Source organism: Equus asinus, chromosome 20 (genome assembly GCF_041296235.1).
Source record: "Equus asinus isolate D_3611 breed Donkey chromosome 20, EquAss-T2T_v2, whole genome shotgun sequence".
Lineage (NCBI taxonomy): Eukaryota > Metazoa > Chordata > Mammalia > Perissodactyla > Equidae > Equus > Equus asinus.
This window is the reverse complement of record NC_091809.1, coordinates 93,851,669-93,867,260: the sequence shown is the minus strand read 5'-3', so window position 1 is coordinate 93,867,260 and position 15,592 is coordinate 93,851,669. Positions and strand designations below refer to the sequence as shown.

At 36.8% G+C, this 15,592-nt stretch overlaps 1 protein-coding gene across 4 annotated transcripts in view; it reads left to right on the top strand.

Annotated features, from left to right (window-relative positions):
* SBF2 (SET binding factor 2) overlaps positions 1-15,592 on the top strand; it is a 463,684-nt gene that overhangs the window by 289,334 nt on the left and 158,758 nt on the right. For all 4 annotated transcript variants that reach the window (XM_070491087.1, XM_044753304.2, XM_044753303.2 and 1 more), the window contains 2 exons: positions 649-758; positions 2,122-2,271. In XM_070491087.1, the coding sequence (XP_070347188.1) occupies positions 649-758; positions 2,122-2,271 (260 nt within the window). The remainder of the gene's footprint in view (positions 1-648; positions 759-2,121; positions 2,272-15,592) is intronic.

Here is a 15,592-nt window from a genome sequence, read left to right as displayed (position 1 = left end):
GTTAATACTTCTGTTATATGTGAGCATTAGCTACTTTTGTCATGATCCTGTACCTCAAACATTTCTTATCAGTTTGTTTACAATTAAAGTTAAAAGGAGATGTTTACCTTTGCTTAATATAATTTTACTGTGCAATGTGAATTAATTTGCGTAAGAGTTAAGTGTATCATTGAAATCTATCCTGTGAAATTATCCTCAACAAGCCATTGATTAGCCTGACACTTCAAACCAAAAATGTAATCAAAGTAGGGGTTGGCCCCGTGGCGGAGTGGTTGAGTTCGCGCACTCCACTGCAGGCGGCCCAGTGTTTCGTTGGTTCGAATCCTGGGCACGGACATGGCACTGCTCATCAAACCAGGCTGAGGCAGCGTCCCACATGCCACAACTAGAAGGACTCACAACGAAGAATATACAACTATGCACCGGGGGGCTTTGGGGAGAAAAAGGAAAAAATAAAATCTTTAAAAAAAAAAATGTAATCAAAGTAATAAAATGGAATACCTTCAGTGCCAGGTAAGAAGAGGAAAAAATAAACTCTAAGTGTTGGTCATGTAAATAGATAATCACGTAAACAGTAATATTCCTTTTGCTTTTGTAATTGCCAAAGGAGTTTAATTTTTTTGTGTTTTCTTTATATTCCTTTACTAGTTTCGATAATGGATAAGGTGACAACAGTTTTCAACAGTGCACAGAGATTGGAAGTTGTTAGAAACTGCATCTCATTTATATTTGAAAATAAAACACTGGAGACTGAAAAGGTAATAAAATGCCATCTTTCCCAAGTAAGAATTCATCATTTCTCTTTCAGATTTACATACTTAGCTTGCTAACTGACTTTTCCTCTAATTCCATCCCTTTTCCTTCTAAAATATCCTTTCATTGTTTTGATCATTTTAAATGAACAGTGTCTAAGATTTAAAATTTTAGCCCAGCCTAATTATATGGCTACCATAGAAATATTGGTAGTCATTTTTTTCCCTCAAACTGTTAAACATTGTTCATTCAGTCTTATTTTGGCATATTACTTAGAAACTTAACATTTTCAATATAATTTTATTTACTGCAAAAAATGGAGTCAGAATAAGTAATGAATTATAGAAGCTGTGGTATTCAATTTAAATGTGCTTCGTTAAAGCACATTTTCTTGCCTTCTTTAATAAAACATACTAAACATCATGTAACCTTTTCTTAGTGAATCATTATAAGGGCTAATAAAGCATGTAAACTGAAGAGGAAAGTTTTTACCCTTACACTCAGTGACCCTAGACCTCTCTGTTTTGCGTTTTTGGTTTCCTTGTTTCTTGTGAGTGGAGTGTTGCGGCCTTTCTTTTGCTTCACTGGCCTTCAGCCGTCCACGTCCTGCTTCGTGTCCCTGCCTGTACCCGTGTTAAGCCCTCCTGCTTGCAGCCTTCTTCCCTTCCTTCTTATTTGCTCCTTTGTTCTGTTTTTCAGATTGTCGGTGTTAAATAAGCCTATTATTATTTTATGTAAAGTAAATTAATTAGACTCAAAATGGTGAACTGGAAGAAGCATTCTTGTGGGTGATGAAGTGAAAGAGTTTTAATGCATAAACCTAGAGATTTCTATTTGTTGTTCTGAGTCCTTTTTTCCCCTTTATTTTGATAGGGAAGTGAGGTGAAAAGATTGTAGAATTTTCCAGTCATAAATCAAAATTGAGTAGTGATTAAATAGCTGACCAGTTTAAAATTATGAAATCACTTGTGTTTCTTGTCATTTTAATTTTTCCTTCTATTCTTGCCATGGAGATGTGGCCAGTTATTGAAAGAAGGGGTCTAAATGTCAGTGGGTTTGACTTGAAATCTGAAGCAACATTCATTTTGGTAACCAAAGTTTTGATGAGTTTTTTTTAAAAGGGAAGTTAATTTTTTTATCACATAAACTAATTCTACTTACTTTTCATGCTGGCTTACAAATAAAAATAACTATAAATCCATTATTTTATAACTGTTCTTAACAGCAAGTCAACTCTTTTTCTAGGAGTTTAATTCCACTAATAACTCTGTTAAATGGTTTACAGGATGCACTTGAATCTTCAATGTGATTGAAAGTTATTTTTTTCCAGTGGCACCTTTTGTTCACTTCTGCCTCTCCTTTCCTCAGACCCTTCCTGCTGCATTGAGAGCCCTTAAAGGAAAGGCAGCAAGACAGTGTCTGACTGATGAGCTGGGTTTGCATGTCCAGCAAAACCGGGCAATATTAGACCATCAACAGTTTGACTACATAATAAGAATGATGAACTGTACTCTACAGGTAATTTTTAGCTCTTTCAGATTATTCCTCTTATTTGAGAATACCTTGTATTTTTCCAGGAGATTCAGATACTGTTATATCAAGTTCCTGAGTCTTCCACAGCTAATAGGGTGAAGAGCCAATATCCATACCATTTCTGTCAGAAACATTTATTACTTGGCATAAACATTAAGAGGTTTTCATTCCTTCTTTGTTTTCTCTTAAAAAATACTAGGTTATTTTACTAGTTCTATAAGCAAGCTTTCTGAAAATGAAAAGTCATCTTTAAAACATTCAGTTGTGTATTAATGTCTGGATTCATGTCAGTGCTTTTCAGTTAGTTTTCAGTAGTACTGTTAAGGCAGAAGACAGTGAATGGCAGATAATCCAAATGATAAATGACTTACTCAGTTACGTATTTACTAACCACTTGCATGTGTAAAGCACAAAAAATTATTTCTAGTTGGCTTAAAAATATGTGTATGATGTTGTAGAGATAAACTTTCCACAAAATAATGAAAACAAAATTTAAAAGAAGCAAATAATCTGATTTCCCCACCCTGTCTACCTTGTTATACATCTGTGACATCGGCATCATATTCTTTACAGGTAATGTAAAAATCCTTTCTCAAACTTTTTGCACAAGGAGAAAAATGCAATTAAATATTAAGATTTCAAAGACTACCTATGAGACTCCAGAGAAACTAAACAAAATGCATGTTAAATTCTGGTAGATTGGAAATTGAGAATTATAGGGTATAATTAATAATAAAATTTGTGGATGAAAGAAGGCCTAAATAAATGGAAAGATATACCATGTTCATGGATTGGAAGACTCAACATTATAAAGATATCAGTGCTCCCCAAATTAATGTACAGAGGCATTGCAGTTCCCATCAGAATCCCAGTTGGAAGAGCAAAAGCCTAGAATTACCAATGCACTCCTAAAACACAGCAAAGCATGGGAATTGGCCCTGTCAGGTATCAAAAATTAATTAATGTTTTTTTTTTAAGATTTTATTTTTCCTTTTTCTCCCCAAAGCCCCCTGGTACATAGTTGTATATTTTTTAGTTGTGGGTCCTTCTAGCTGTGGCATGTGGGATGCTGCCTCAGTGTGGCTTGAGGAGTAGTGCCATGTCCACGCCCAGGATCCAAACCGGCGAAACCCTGGGCCACCACAGTGGAGCACGCAACCTTAACCACTCAGCCACAGGGCCGGCCCCACAAAAATTAATTTAAAAAAAGACATACAAGTGGCCACAGGTACATGAAAAGGTTCTCAACATCACTAATCATCAGGGAAGTGCAAATCAAAGCTATTGTGAACTATCAACTTCACATCTATAGAATAGCTGTTATCAAAAAGACAAGAGATACCAAGTGTTGGCAAGGATGTGGAGAAAAGGGAACCCCTGTGCACTGTTAGTGGGCATGCAAGTTGGTACAGCCACTATGAAAAACACCTTGGAAGTTCCTCAAGAAATTAAAAATAGAGCCACCTTATGACCTTGCAATACCACTTCTGGATATATCCAAAGGAAATGAAAACAGGATATCAAAGAGATATCGGCACTCTTGTGTTCACTGAAGCATTATTCACGATAGCCAAGATATGGAAACAACCTAAGTGTCCATCAGTGGATGAATGGATAAAGATGATGTGGTGTGGAGGGGAATGGAATGGAATATTACTCAGCTGAGAGAGAGAAGGAAATCCTACCATTTGTGACAACGTGGATAGACTTCGAAGGCATTATGCTAAGTACAAGAAGCCGGACAGAGAAAGACAGATACTGGATGGTGTTATTTATGTGTGGATTTTTTTTTTAGTTCAAACTTTTAGAAAAAGAGAGTAGAAAAGTGGTTACTAGGCTGAGAGGTGGGGGAGATAAGGAGAGGTTGGTAAGAGGTGCAATTTTTTAGCTATAAGGTGAATAAAGCTGAGGATCTAATGTAAAACATAGTAACTATGTTTGATAACACTGTATTAAATAATTGAAGTTTGCTGAGAGTAGAATTTAAATGTTCACACCTAAATAAATATGTGAAGTGATGGATATGTTAACTCAAATGTGAGAATCCTTTCACAATGCATACATACAGTCATCCCTTGGTATTCTCGGGGAATTGGTTCCAGGACCCCCTGCAGACACCAAAATCCACGGATACTCAAGTCACTTAGTCATCCCCTCATATTTGCAGGTTCCACGTTTTGACAATTTAACCAACCATGGATGGTAAACATAGTTTACGTAGTATAGATCGTAAACATAGTATTCTATCTGAAGGTACTTGAACCTGTGGATGTGGAACCTGCAGATATGGAGGGCTGACTGGATACCAAATCACCATTATGTGTACTTTAAATATCTTACCATTTCATTTGTCGATTATACCTCAATAAAACTTAAAAAATTAATTAGTTTAAGATTGTAGTAATTAAGACTATGTGGTATTGACACAATTATAAATTGACCAATAGAACAGAATATAGAGTTCATAAACAGATATACACATATATGGAAACATGATTTATGACAAAGTTGGCATTTCAGACCAGTGGCAAAAAGATGAAAAATTTAGTAAATAGTGCTGAGACACTTGGGTGACCATGTACATGTAATGTACTATGCACACAACAAAGGTGCAGATGCCCCACACCACACATTAAAATCAGTTTCATTGGGTTAAAGACTTAAATATGAAAAGCCATCCTATGAAATTTTTCAAACAGAATAAGGGAGATATTTTTATGACTTTAGGAAAAGATTTGCTAAGTCACAAATAGTGCCAATCTTGAAAGACTGATAAATTTGACTGCATTAAAATTAAGAATTTCTGTTCATCAAAAAATACCGTAAAGAGAGTGAAAATGCAAACCTCAGTGAGAGATGATTGCAAAGCATATGACTGCCAACCGATTAGTACTCAGATTATAAAAACTTCTACAAATCAATGAAAAAAAGATCAACAACCCAAATTTTAAATGGGCAAAAAGACTTTAAAAAGTATCTCAAAGAATCCCACTTGGATCATAAGTGTATAAAAAAAAAGATGATGTTAATAATTGGAGAAATGTAAATTAAAACCACGAGATAGCCTTTTACATTCCCTAGTTTGTAATGATTAAAAAATTGGATAATATCAAATATTGGTGAAGACAGAAAACAAGTGGAACATGTAAACTCTGCTGGTTAGAGTGTAAAATGGTACAATTCCTTTAGAAAATGTAATAAGATATAAAAAATCAGATAATTTGTCATTTTCCTATAAAGCTGAATATAAACTCTTGCCCACATACCCGAAGAGTCATGCAAAAAATGTTCATTGGAGCAGTGATTGAAATAACAGAAAACTGGAAACAACTCATAAGCCAATGTGCAGTAGAATGGATAAATAAGTTATAGTATCTTCTTATATTAGAATATTATTTAGCAGAGAAAATGAATGAATTACAGCTACAAGGAACAATGTAGATGAATCATAATGAAAATAATTCTGTTCAAAAACAAAAAGGCAATTCAACTACAATGTGATTCCATTTATATAAAATTCAAAGCATATAATATATTATTTCAGGATACTTAATTTAGGGATACAACATATGGGGTAAAATTATAAAGAAAAGCAAGACAATCTATACCTATATTAAAACATCACGTTATGCTACAAATATCTTTCTCAGGAATTCTAACTTAAAATCTAGCATCAAAAACGTACTCTTGTAAAAAGATTTTTGTAGTTTCTTTAAGCAAATTGACAAGATAGAAGATATGTCACCTTTACTGAAACACATCCTTTTTTTAAATTTTTGCAGGGAAAGATTCACCCTAAGCTAACATCTGGCCAGTCTTCCTCCTTTTTTCTTCCTTCCCCCCCCCCCAAACCCCCATACATAGTTGTATATAGTTGTATGTTCTTCTGGTTCTTCTGTGTGAGCTGTCACCACAGAATGGCGACTGACAGATGAGTGGTGTTGTTCCGTGCCCGGAAAACCAAACCTGGGCCCCTGAAACAGAGTGCAGTAAACTTAACTGCTGGGCCATCAGGGCTGGCTCATGGAAACAGATTCTTACTTTAGAGTCTAAGAGACTGCTATAATAGTTTATGATAGCAAAACTTGAAAGCAACCTAAATGTTTACCATTCGAATATTGATTTAATTACGGTACAACTGTTCTTTGGAATACCGTTCAGCTACTAAATAGGAAAAGATAGATCTATAATATGTACCCATATGGAAAAACTTCTATTAGATGTTGCTAGGTGGGCAAAAAAAGTTAGACAAAGTAGATATAATATGATTTCATTTTTGATCTAAAATCACATGTATGTATGTGTGTATATCATAGTAAAAATCTGGAAGGGTATTTACACTAAATTCTTAGCAGTGGTTATCTCTGGCATATGGATTAGAAGAGTTTTGACTTCCAATTTAAACCTTTCTCTGCTTGAAACACACACACACACAAGCATAATTAAATTATAATACATAACAAGCATGTCTTCTGTAATTTAAAAAAAGATTCTCGGGGCCAGCCCTGTGGCCAAGTGGTTAAGTTCGCGCACTCCGCTTTTGGTGGCCCAGGGTTTCGCCCGTTCGGATTCTGGGCACGGACATGGCACCACTATCAGGTGCCATGCTGAGGCAGCATCCCACATGCCACAACTAGAAGGACCCACAACTAAAAATACCCAGCTGTGTACCGGGGGGCTTTGGGGAGAAAAAGGAGAAATAAAATCTTTAAAAAAAATAAAATAAAAAATAATAATAAAAGAAATTTTAAAGATTATTTTTGTAGGAAGGAAATTATTGAACATCTTTATGAGAAGAATAAAACATGATAAATTTGCCCTAAAAAAAGCCACGTACCTTTGTTACTATTGTTACTTTATTACAGTTACTTTGGTACTGTCACTATAGAGGACAAAAGAATTTGATTAACTGGTCAAGATCTCTGGAAGCCCTAAAGTTACATAATTTCCTGATTCCCTTTAACTGGTGATAGAACCACAAAAACTATTTTGGGGCGTTCTTTTCATTAGTACTTTCTGTGCTGTTTATTAGCTAAAGAACTAAATTATCAGGCTTTCTCCACACTTAATTTTAGCATATACTAATTAGAAGGTCACTTACAGAACAGCCAGGTGCCCTTGGGCTACAAATACTTTTCTTTTTCATTTGACTAATTGCATTTCTGGAAAAAAAAAAAAAAAGGCATTCTTTTTTTTTTTTTTTTTCTGCTTTCAAACACACCTGGACTGATAGGCACTTAATATTTTATAATGCAGTATTTCATAAGTACATAAAAATAGATCCTGTCTTCCTTCCAGCACATGCTGTTGTTTAACGTTCCAGAAAGGCTCTTCTCAGTTAGAAAGGAGCTCGCATGGGATTTTCTTATTTTAATGGGTTATTTATTGCTAACTTGGGATTTACTAATATTTATATTCTTGTTGTAACGATGTTTCTTGTGGGGATTTAACATGACATTCTGAACATTTTTTACAAAAGCATAGAGTTTCAAGGCAGAGAGGCCAAACATCTGTGTTGGTGTGTTAAGAAAGAAGCATTAACTAAATGAACTAATTTTTAGGTAGTGATTAAAAAACTTGAGAGATTTTTGCTTTTTGTGATCTTGAAGTTATTCTGTCTTTCCTGTCCTCGGGAAAATTAAATGGAACATGAGTACTGCCAAGGGGCTATTTTGTTTATCAGGTTTTTTCAATGCCAAGATAACTTTTTGAAGGGCTAATTTATAGAAGTTATAGATTATTCCTACATATCATTTCATTTCAAATAACTGATATGTATTTTAATATTTTTTCATATCTGAGATTACTAGAAATCTCTCCAAAAATATCATGGCCTTAACTCTTTCCATTTTAGCAGATACATGATTAAAACTTTTTATGTGTCAAGATCTTTACTAAGATCTTTTAACAATAAACTATAAATTTAAAACCCAGTGATGTCCTCCATTTCCAGCATCATAATAAACTGCATGCTCTGAGGGACCCTCTCACTAACATAGAAATAGATCTTAGAAAATTGCAAAACATACAATCATGCAAAAAACATAGTTTTCATACATTGTTTTTCCCAAGAAGAAAAGGAAATCTCCAATATGTCCCTCCTCTACATTCAAGAAAAGGACAAATAGGGCCTGCTCAGTGGCACAGCAGTTCAGTTCACATGTTCTTTGGCAACCCAGGGTTCGCCGGTTTGGATCCTGGGTACAGGCCTATGCACCACTTATCAAGCCATGCTATGGCAGGCATCCTACGTATAAAACAAAGGAAGATGGGCACAGATGTTAGCTCAGGGCCAGTCTTCCTCAGCAAAAAGAAGGGGATTGGTGGCAGATATTAGCTCAGGGCTAATCTTCCTTGGGGAGTGTGGGGGAAGGCGAAGAAAGGGACAAATAGGGAAAACCAAATCCTGAGCAATTAGCAATTGGGAAAACCAGATTTGTAAGCAGAATTAAGCCTGGAAGAGGAATAAAATAATCTCTATTCAGTAGCATGCTCCTCACCCATCCTTCCAGAAGAAGTGGTTGTAAATCCTTTCTGGAATAATGCAGCCCCAAGTTAGGCAATCAGGATTCCCAGAGATGAAATTCAATAAAATATGAACTCACAATTTAAAAATGACCAAATACTGAGGAAATGAGCCAGTATGAATTAGTGTTAACAGAAACAACCAACAACAGATTTAGACCCCTAAAGACTTTATATATTGGAATTATCCAATTTGAATATATAATGATTAAAATGTGTAAATAAGTAAAAGATTGAATATAAAATAAGCGAATAACAAGAGACAAGAAAAATGGCCACGTAAGTTTAAATTATATGATCATTAAATGTAAAAACTCAGGGGCCAGCCCCATGGCTGAGTGGTTAAGTTCACGTGCTCCGCTTCGGCAGCCCAGGGTTTTGCCAGTTCAGATCCTGAGTACAGACATGGCACCGCTCGTCAGGCCATGCTGAGGCGGTGTCCCACATGCCACACTAGAAGGACCCACAACTAAAATATACAACTATGAACTGGGGGGGGTTTGGGGAGAAAAAAGCAGGGAAAAAAAAAAGAGATTGGCAACAGTTGTTAACTCAGGTGCCAATCTTTAAAAAAAAAAGTAAAAGCTCAAAGCATGTGGAAGACTCAATATTGTTAGGATGTCAGTTCTCTGCAAATCAATCTGTAGGTTCAATGCAATCCCAATCAAAATCGCATCAGACTCTTTTTAGAAATTGACAGGCTGGTTCTAAAATTTATGTGGAAATGCGGAGTACTTAGGATGGCCAAAGCAATCTTGAAAAAGAACACAGTTGGAGGACTTATACCACCTGACTTCAAGACTTAAAATCAACTCAGAATAATCAAGACGGTGGTTACTGACAAGTATCAACAAATAGATCAACAGAAAGAGCACCCAGAAATAGACCCACATTTATGGGATTTTTGACAAAGGCACCAAAGCAATCCAATAGAAGGAGGAAAGTTTTATTCCACAAATAGTCGTGGAATAACTGAATGTCCACATGGAAAAAAGTGAACCTTGACCTCTACCTCACGTCAAACACAAGAATTAATTTGAGGTACAGTGTAGACCTAAACCTAAAATGTAGAACCATAAAGCTTTTAAGGGAAAACATGGAGCAGTCATGCCTTGGGAATTGGTAACAGTCTCTTAAGTCACAGAAAGCAATAAGCAAAAAAGATAAAAAGTGATCATTTACTTCATCAGAATTAAAACTAATGCTCATTGAAAGATACCATTAAGAAAATGAATAGGCAAGACTGGGAAAAAATGTTCCCAAAATATATATATGGTAAAGAACTGATTTCGTGTTTATGTAATGAACGTCTACAACTTAAGAAGCAGCAGCCAAACAAACCAGTTTTTTAAAATCGACAATTTGAACAGACACTTCACAAAATAAGGTATGTGAATGGTCAATAAGCACTTGAAGAAGTACTCAATATTATTAGTTATCATGGAAATGCAACTTAAAACCACTGTGAGATACTACTATTTGTATATTTTATTGTATGTAAATTGTAGAGCAAAAGAAAAACCTATAAAGAGATATTGAACTCTAATGATATGGATGCTAAAGTACTTGGGGGAAAATATAATTGATGCCTGTGATTTACTTTGAAATGCACTAAGAGTAAGATGGATTAATGGATAGATAGATGGATAGATAAATGATAAAGCAAGCATAGTAAAATGTTATTGATGCAGTCTAAGTGGAAAGTATACAGGTGTTCAGTGTAAAATTCTTTCAACTTTGATATATGTTTGAATGTCCAGATAAAATAAGTAAACAAAGAAATAAATACATAATTAACAAAATCTCAATGGATAGGTCAAACTTTAAACTAGACACAGTGGAAGAGAGAATTATAGTGAACTGGAATACACATCTGAAGCAATTACACATATTGGAGCAGAGAGAGATAAGAAGATAGAAAATATAGAAAGGAAAGTAAGACACGTGGAGGATGTAATGAGGTGGTCTAACACAGTACTGTTCAAAGTGCTAATCTGTGACAAGATAAGGAACTTACGCCAGAATGTAAATCAGTGACTTTCTCTTCATTGAGAAAGTTTTACTATGGGAAAAAAAGCTCCTAAACAGTGAGCTTAGTGCGACTTAAGCTGGCAATAGTCAGTATCTCCAAAAGTAACCAAGGGTCCTGCCTTACTAAAGAGGAGAGGCTTAGTAGTCAAGCCTCAGATTTTGTCAAGGGCTGAAAACTCCAGTCACAAACAAAGTGTTTTTATAAAATTTCATTGGTTGCTGCATAAATTCTTATATTGGGCTTCTTAGGCCAGGGGCTCTGAATAATATAGGAAACCACATAGAGGTTTAAAAGTATGAGAAAAGAGGCTTTTCTTCTGGAACCCCAAACTTCCCACATCAGATTGATTTAACAATCTGGACGTTTTTAAGGACATTCAAGCACTGCTGTTGACCAGTTTATATGTATGAAGTAGCAAATTTGGGGATTTTATTAAGTGCTGTGGTCTGAATGTGTCCTCTTGCATTCATACATCAGAAACCTAACCCCCAAGGTGATGGTGTTAGGAGGTGGGGCTTTGAGGAGGTGATTAGGCCATGAAGGCAGAACCCTTACCATCGAGATTAATGCCCTTATAAAAGAGAACCAAGAGAGCTCTCTCGCCCCTTCCACCCTGTAAGGATACAAGAAGTCTGCAACCCTGAAGAGGGTCTTCACCCGACCATGCTGGCATCCTTATCTTGGGCTTCCAACCTCCAGAACTCTGAGAAATAAATTTCTGTTGTTTATAAACCACCCAGACTGTGGTATTTGCTCTAGCAGCCCAGAACAGACTAACACATTAGGAGTATATTAATCAGTAGAATACCTCTTGTTTAATCAGGGTGTGTATTTTACTCCTTTCCTCTCTTCTCTTTCTCCAAACATGTTCTGATTTCTGCCATGTTCTAGTCTCTGTACTAGGTAGTGGAGATACTGAGATTATTAAGATATAATTCTAGTTCTTAAGGAGTTCACAGTCTAGAAGGAAAAACTCCCAGGTAAACCAGTATTTATAATATAGTGGGACATGCACTGATAGAGATGTGTGGAACAGTACTGCAAACACTACTATGGGGTTACTGGATTTAGAGTGGAAAGGAGGTGTCACAGAAGGCATTTGTCAGACAAGGATTGGGAGGGAGAGTATTCCACACAGAAGAACTTGCTAGTAGAAAAAAGAAGTGTGGAAAGGGCCTGTGTTTTTGAAAATTAAAAAATATTTCTATGTTTCCCAGTGTAGCGTAGAAAGATGGTGGGAGGTGAGATGAGAGAAGTAGATAGAGTAACTTCTGGTTAAAGTGAACAGATTGAATGTGTATATTTAATGTCAGCTACTACTCAAAACACCACTAAAACAAAAGTAAAGGAATTTTTAATGCATAAACCCACAGGCAAAACAGGAGAGGAGACAACAGCAACCACAAATTTGGAAACCAGAAAGCTGATCGATGAGTGACTTGACTTAGCAGACCCAAGAAAGCCTTTTCCTAACTGACAGTTGTAAAAGCCTTGAACCAGCCCAATTTGCAAACTGCAAAAGGCTCAGAAATTGGGCACAGTGAGTTATCGCTGAAAACAGCTTAAGATGCGGCTCAAACATTAGAAAGAGCATTGGTTGAAAGTCTCTTTAAGATGGAGTAGGATTCCCTTCTCAGATTCTTTTCCAATTCCATGTCAATAGCCAGTGGCCTCTCGTTTATCCTGGCAGAAGATTAGAGGTTTGTTTGTTTGTTTGCATATTTATTTTTAAGAGCAAGAGGATATTGCTGGCCTGGGAGATACTAGGTCTGACTAAGGGAAATTCTGTTTTGCTGTAAACAATTCTGTTTCTCAACGGAACAGCTCAGCCAGGTCATGCTATAATGAAGCTTACAGTCAACAAGCTTCACCACGTACATGTTCTTTTTGTTTAGTCGTTCTTTGGTTTACTTCTTGTGGAGGAGAACCTAAACAGAAGGGGCCGTTAAACAAAGTCAGTTCCTACTCCCCAACTCTGCTTTCATTCCCCACTCCCCCTTGTAAGAGAACCATCAAGCCATCATCCATAATTGTCCTATCCTTTTCCTTCTTGGGTACCTGTATCACTCTGACTGCCTCATACAGGCTCAGCTTCCTATGGCTCCGAAACTGGGTCAGCCACAATCATTTCTCTTCTCTGGAAATAGGCTTAAAGAAATTAAGTAATTTTCCCAAATCACACAGCTCGTAAATTGAAGAAGTGAGTTCTAAATCTAGTTTTGTTCTGTTTTGTTTCCTCTGTGCCTTTAACTCACTGATACTACATTCTTCAAAAACTGTGGCAGTTTTTGTGCTCTATAGCTAAATTGAAGTTTATATCGGGAATCTGTATTCTGGAAACTTGTGGATCTTTCTTTTCTTTTCTTTTTTTTTAAAGATTGGCACCTGAACTAACATCTGTTGCCAATATTATTATTTTTTTCCTTCTTCTCCTCAAAGCCCCCAGTACATAGTTGTATACTGTAGTTGTGGTCCTTCTGGTTGTGGCATGTGGGACGCCGCCTCAGCGTGGCCTGATGGGCGGTGCCATGTCGGCGCCCAGGATCCAAACTCGTGAAACCCTGGGCTACCAAAGTGGAGCGTGGGAACTTAACCACTTAACCACGGGGCCGGCCCCCTATTTTAAAATAACAATTGCTATTGAAAAACTCTAGGCTTAACTCAATGAAAACAGACCTTGTTTGTATTGTTCATCATTGTATACCCAACATCCAGCACAGCACCTGACACATAGCAAGTATTCAGATATTGTTTGAATACATGAATGATCACATAATTTCACAGAAGCAGTAATTATTGAAACAAGAGTCTATTTTTCTAAGTTACTTATCAACTAGGTTGTCAACAGCTTTGAGTTTCAGATTTAGAATAAAATTCATTAAGACGTTAGCTATTCTAATAGCTGTAAGGTTTAGGCCAAATCTTCAAATACTACCACTAAACCAAAATCATTGATGAAAACTCATTGATAAATCTAGTGGGAACTTTTCAGTTCTTATCTCTTTTTTTCCCCCCAATCCTCACCACCTCCACCCCCACCCCACCCCCACCTCGGTTCTACACCTGGTAGCATTTGATGGTAACCACCTCTTTGCAAAACTCTCTCCCCTTATCTTTGATGATACCATTTCTCCTGGTTTTCTACTTCTTTTGAATCTCTTTTTCCTTTTCTTTTTTTTTTTAAGATTTTATTTTTTCCTTTTTTCTCCCCAAAGCCCCCAGTACATAGTTGTATATTGTTCGTTGTGGGTCCTTCTAGTTGTGGCATGTGGGATGCTGCCTCAGCGTGGTTTGATGGATTCGAACCAACGAAACACTGGGCCGCCTGCAGCAGAGCGCACGAACTTAACCACTCGGCCACGGGGCCAGCCCCTGAATCTCTTTTTCAGTCTTCTTGGTAGGGCTTCTCTTTCCCCGTCCTGTAAATGGTGATATTCATTTGCATTTTAGATCCATCTTTAGATCATCTCCCAGTCTAAGATTCTCCCTAGGCAATCTTATTCATTCATATTACCATCTTATACTTATATCTTCCAAATCTATATCTCAAGCCCAAATCTACCTCCTAAGTTCCAGACCTGAAAATCTTGCTGGTTATTGTCCATCTTAAATGTTCCAAAGCTATTTAGATATGTTCCAAACTGAAATAATCATCTTTTACCCCATATCCAGCCAACACCCACAACCACTTCCTCCTGAGTGTCCTAGTTCAACAAATGGCACAAGTAAGCCAAAAACATGGAATTAGTCTCTTTCTCTTAGGTTTATCCTCATATCTGATCAGCCACTGGTCCTATAGATTCTACTTCCTAAATGTCTATCAACTCCATCCACTTTTCTGTGGCTTAAATTACAATATCCTAATTTAAGTCACCAACATTTCTTGCCTCTGTTACTACGACTACTTCTTACCTGGTCTCCCTACCTCCATCTGACCCATCCCCCTACTAATCATTGTCTTGGCCCCTGCCTACGTCTACAGCTTCAGCTTTCTCTGCTGTCATCCTCTGGCCTTTGTACATCGCATTGTGTTAGTCTGAAACACTCTTTCTACTCCTCACTCCCTCAGTCGTCCCTTTCACCTGGCTAATGCCTGCTCATCCTTTAATCTCAGTTTAGATGTCACTTCCTCCTGAAAGCCTTCCATCAGTTATGGATTGGTAGCCATTTCTATGTGCTTCCACTCTATCTTGTACTGTTCCCATCCTATCCACTGTGACCCTGCAATAGCGTTTATCACATATAATGAAATTGCCTCTTGACTTATCTGTATTCCTCATTATGTCTGGCATGAAGTAGTCTCTCAATAAAAATTTGATGAATGAGTAAATGAGTAAGTGAATGTAATATAAGTAACTGCTGCCTTAGCTGGTCAGCTCTACAGTTTCTATCCCTACACAGGCCAGGAGCTTTTACCCTTTCTTGGCTATAATCTAATCCCCAACCAGAGTCAGCCTCTGTTCACTTTTCTGTCTCTGTACACAGGAATATCTAGGTAAGAGAATGTAGATGGATAGTTTGTAATTCATGACCTCTGCTTGAAAGTAAAGCTTAAACTTCACGTACAGCTGGTCAATATTATCCCCAATAGACAGTAATGTTGTTGATATATTTAAAGCACAGGTGTTCATACCTACTGCATTAGAATCACCAAGGATGAAGCGAAAGTATCTGTATCTTTTTAAAGTTCCACAGGTAAATTTGATTTGTAGCTAGAGTTGAAAAACCAGTGTCCTATTATCTAATATA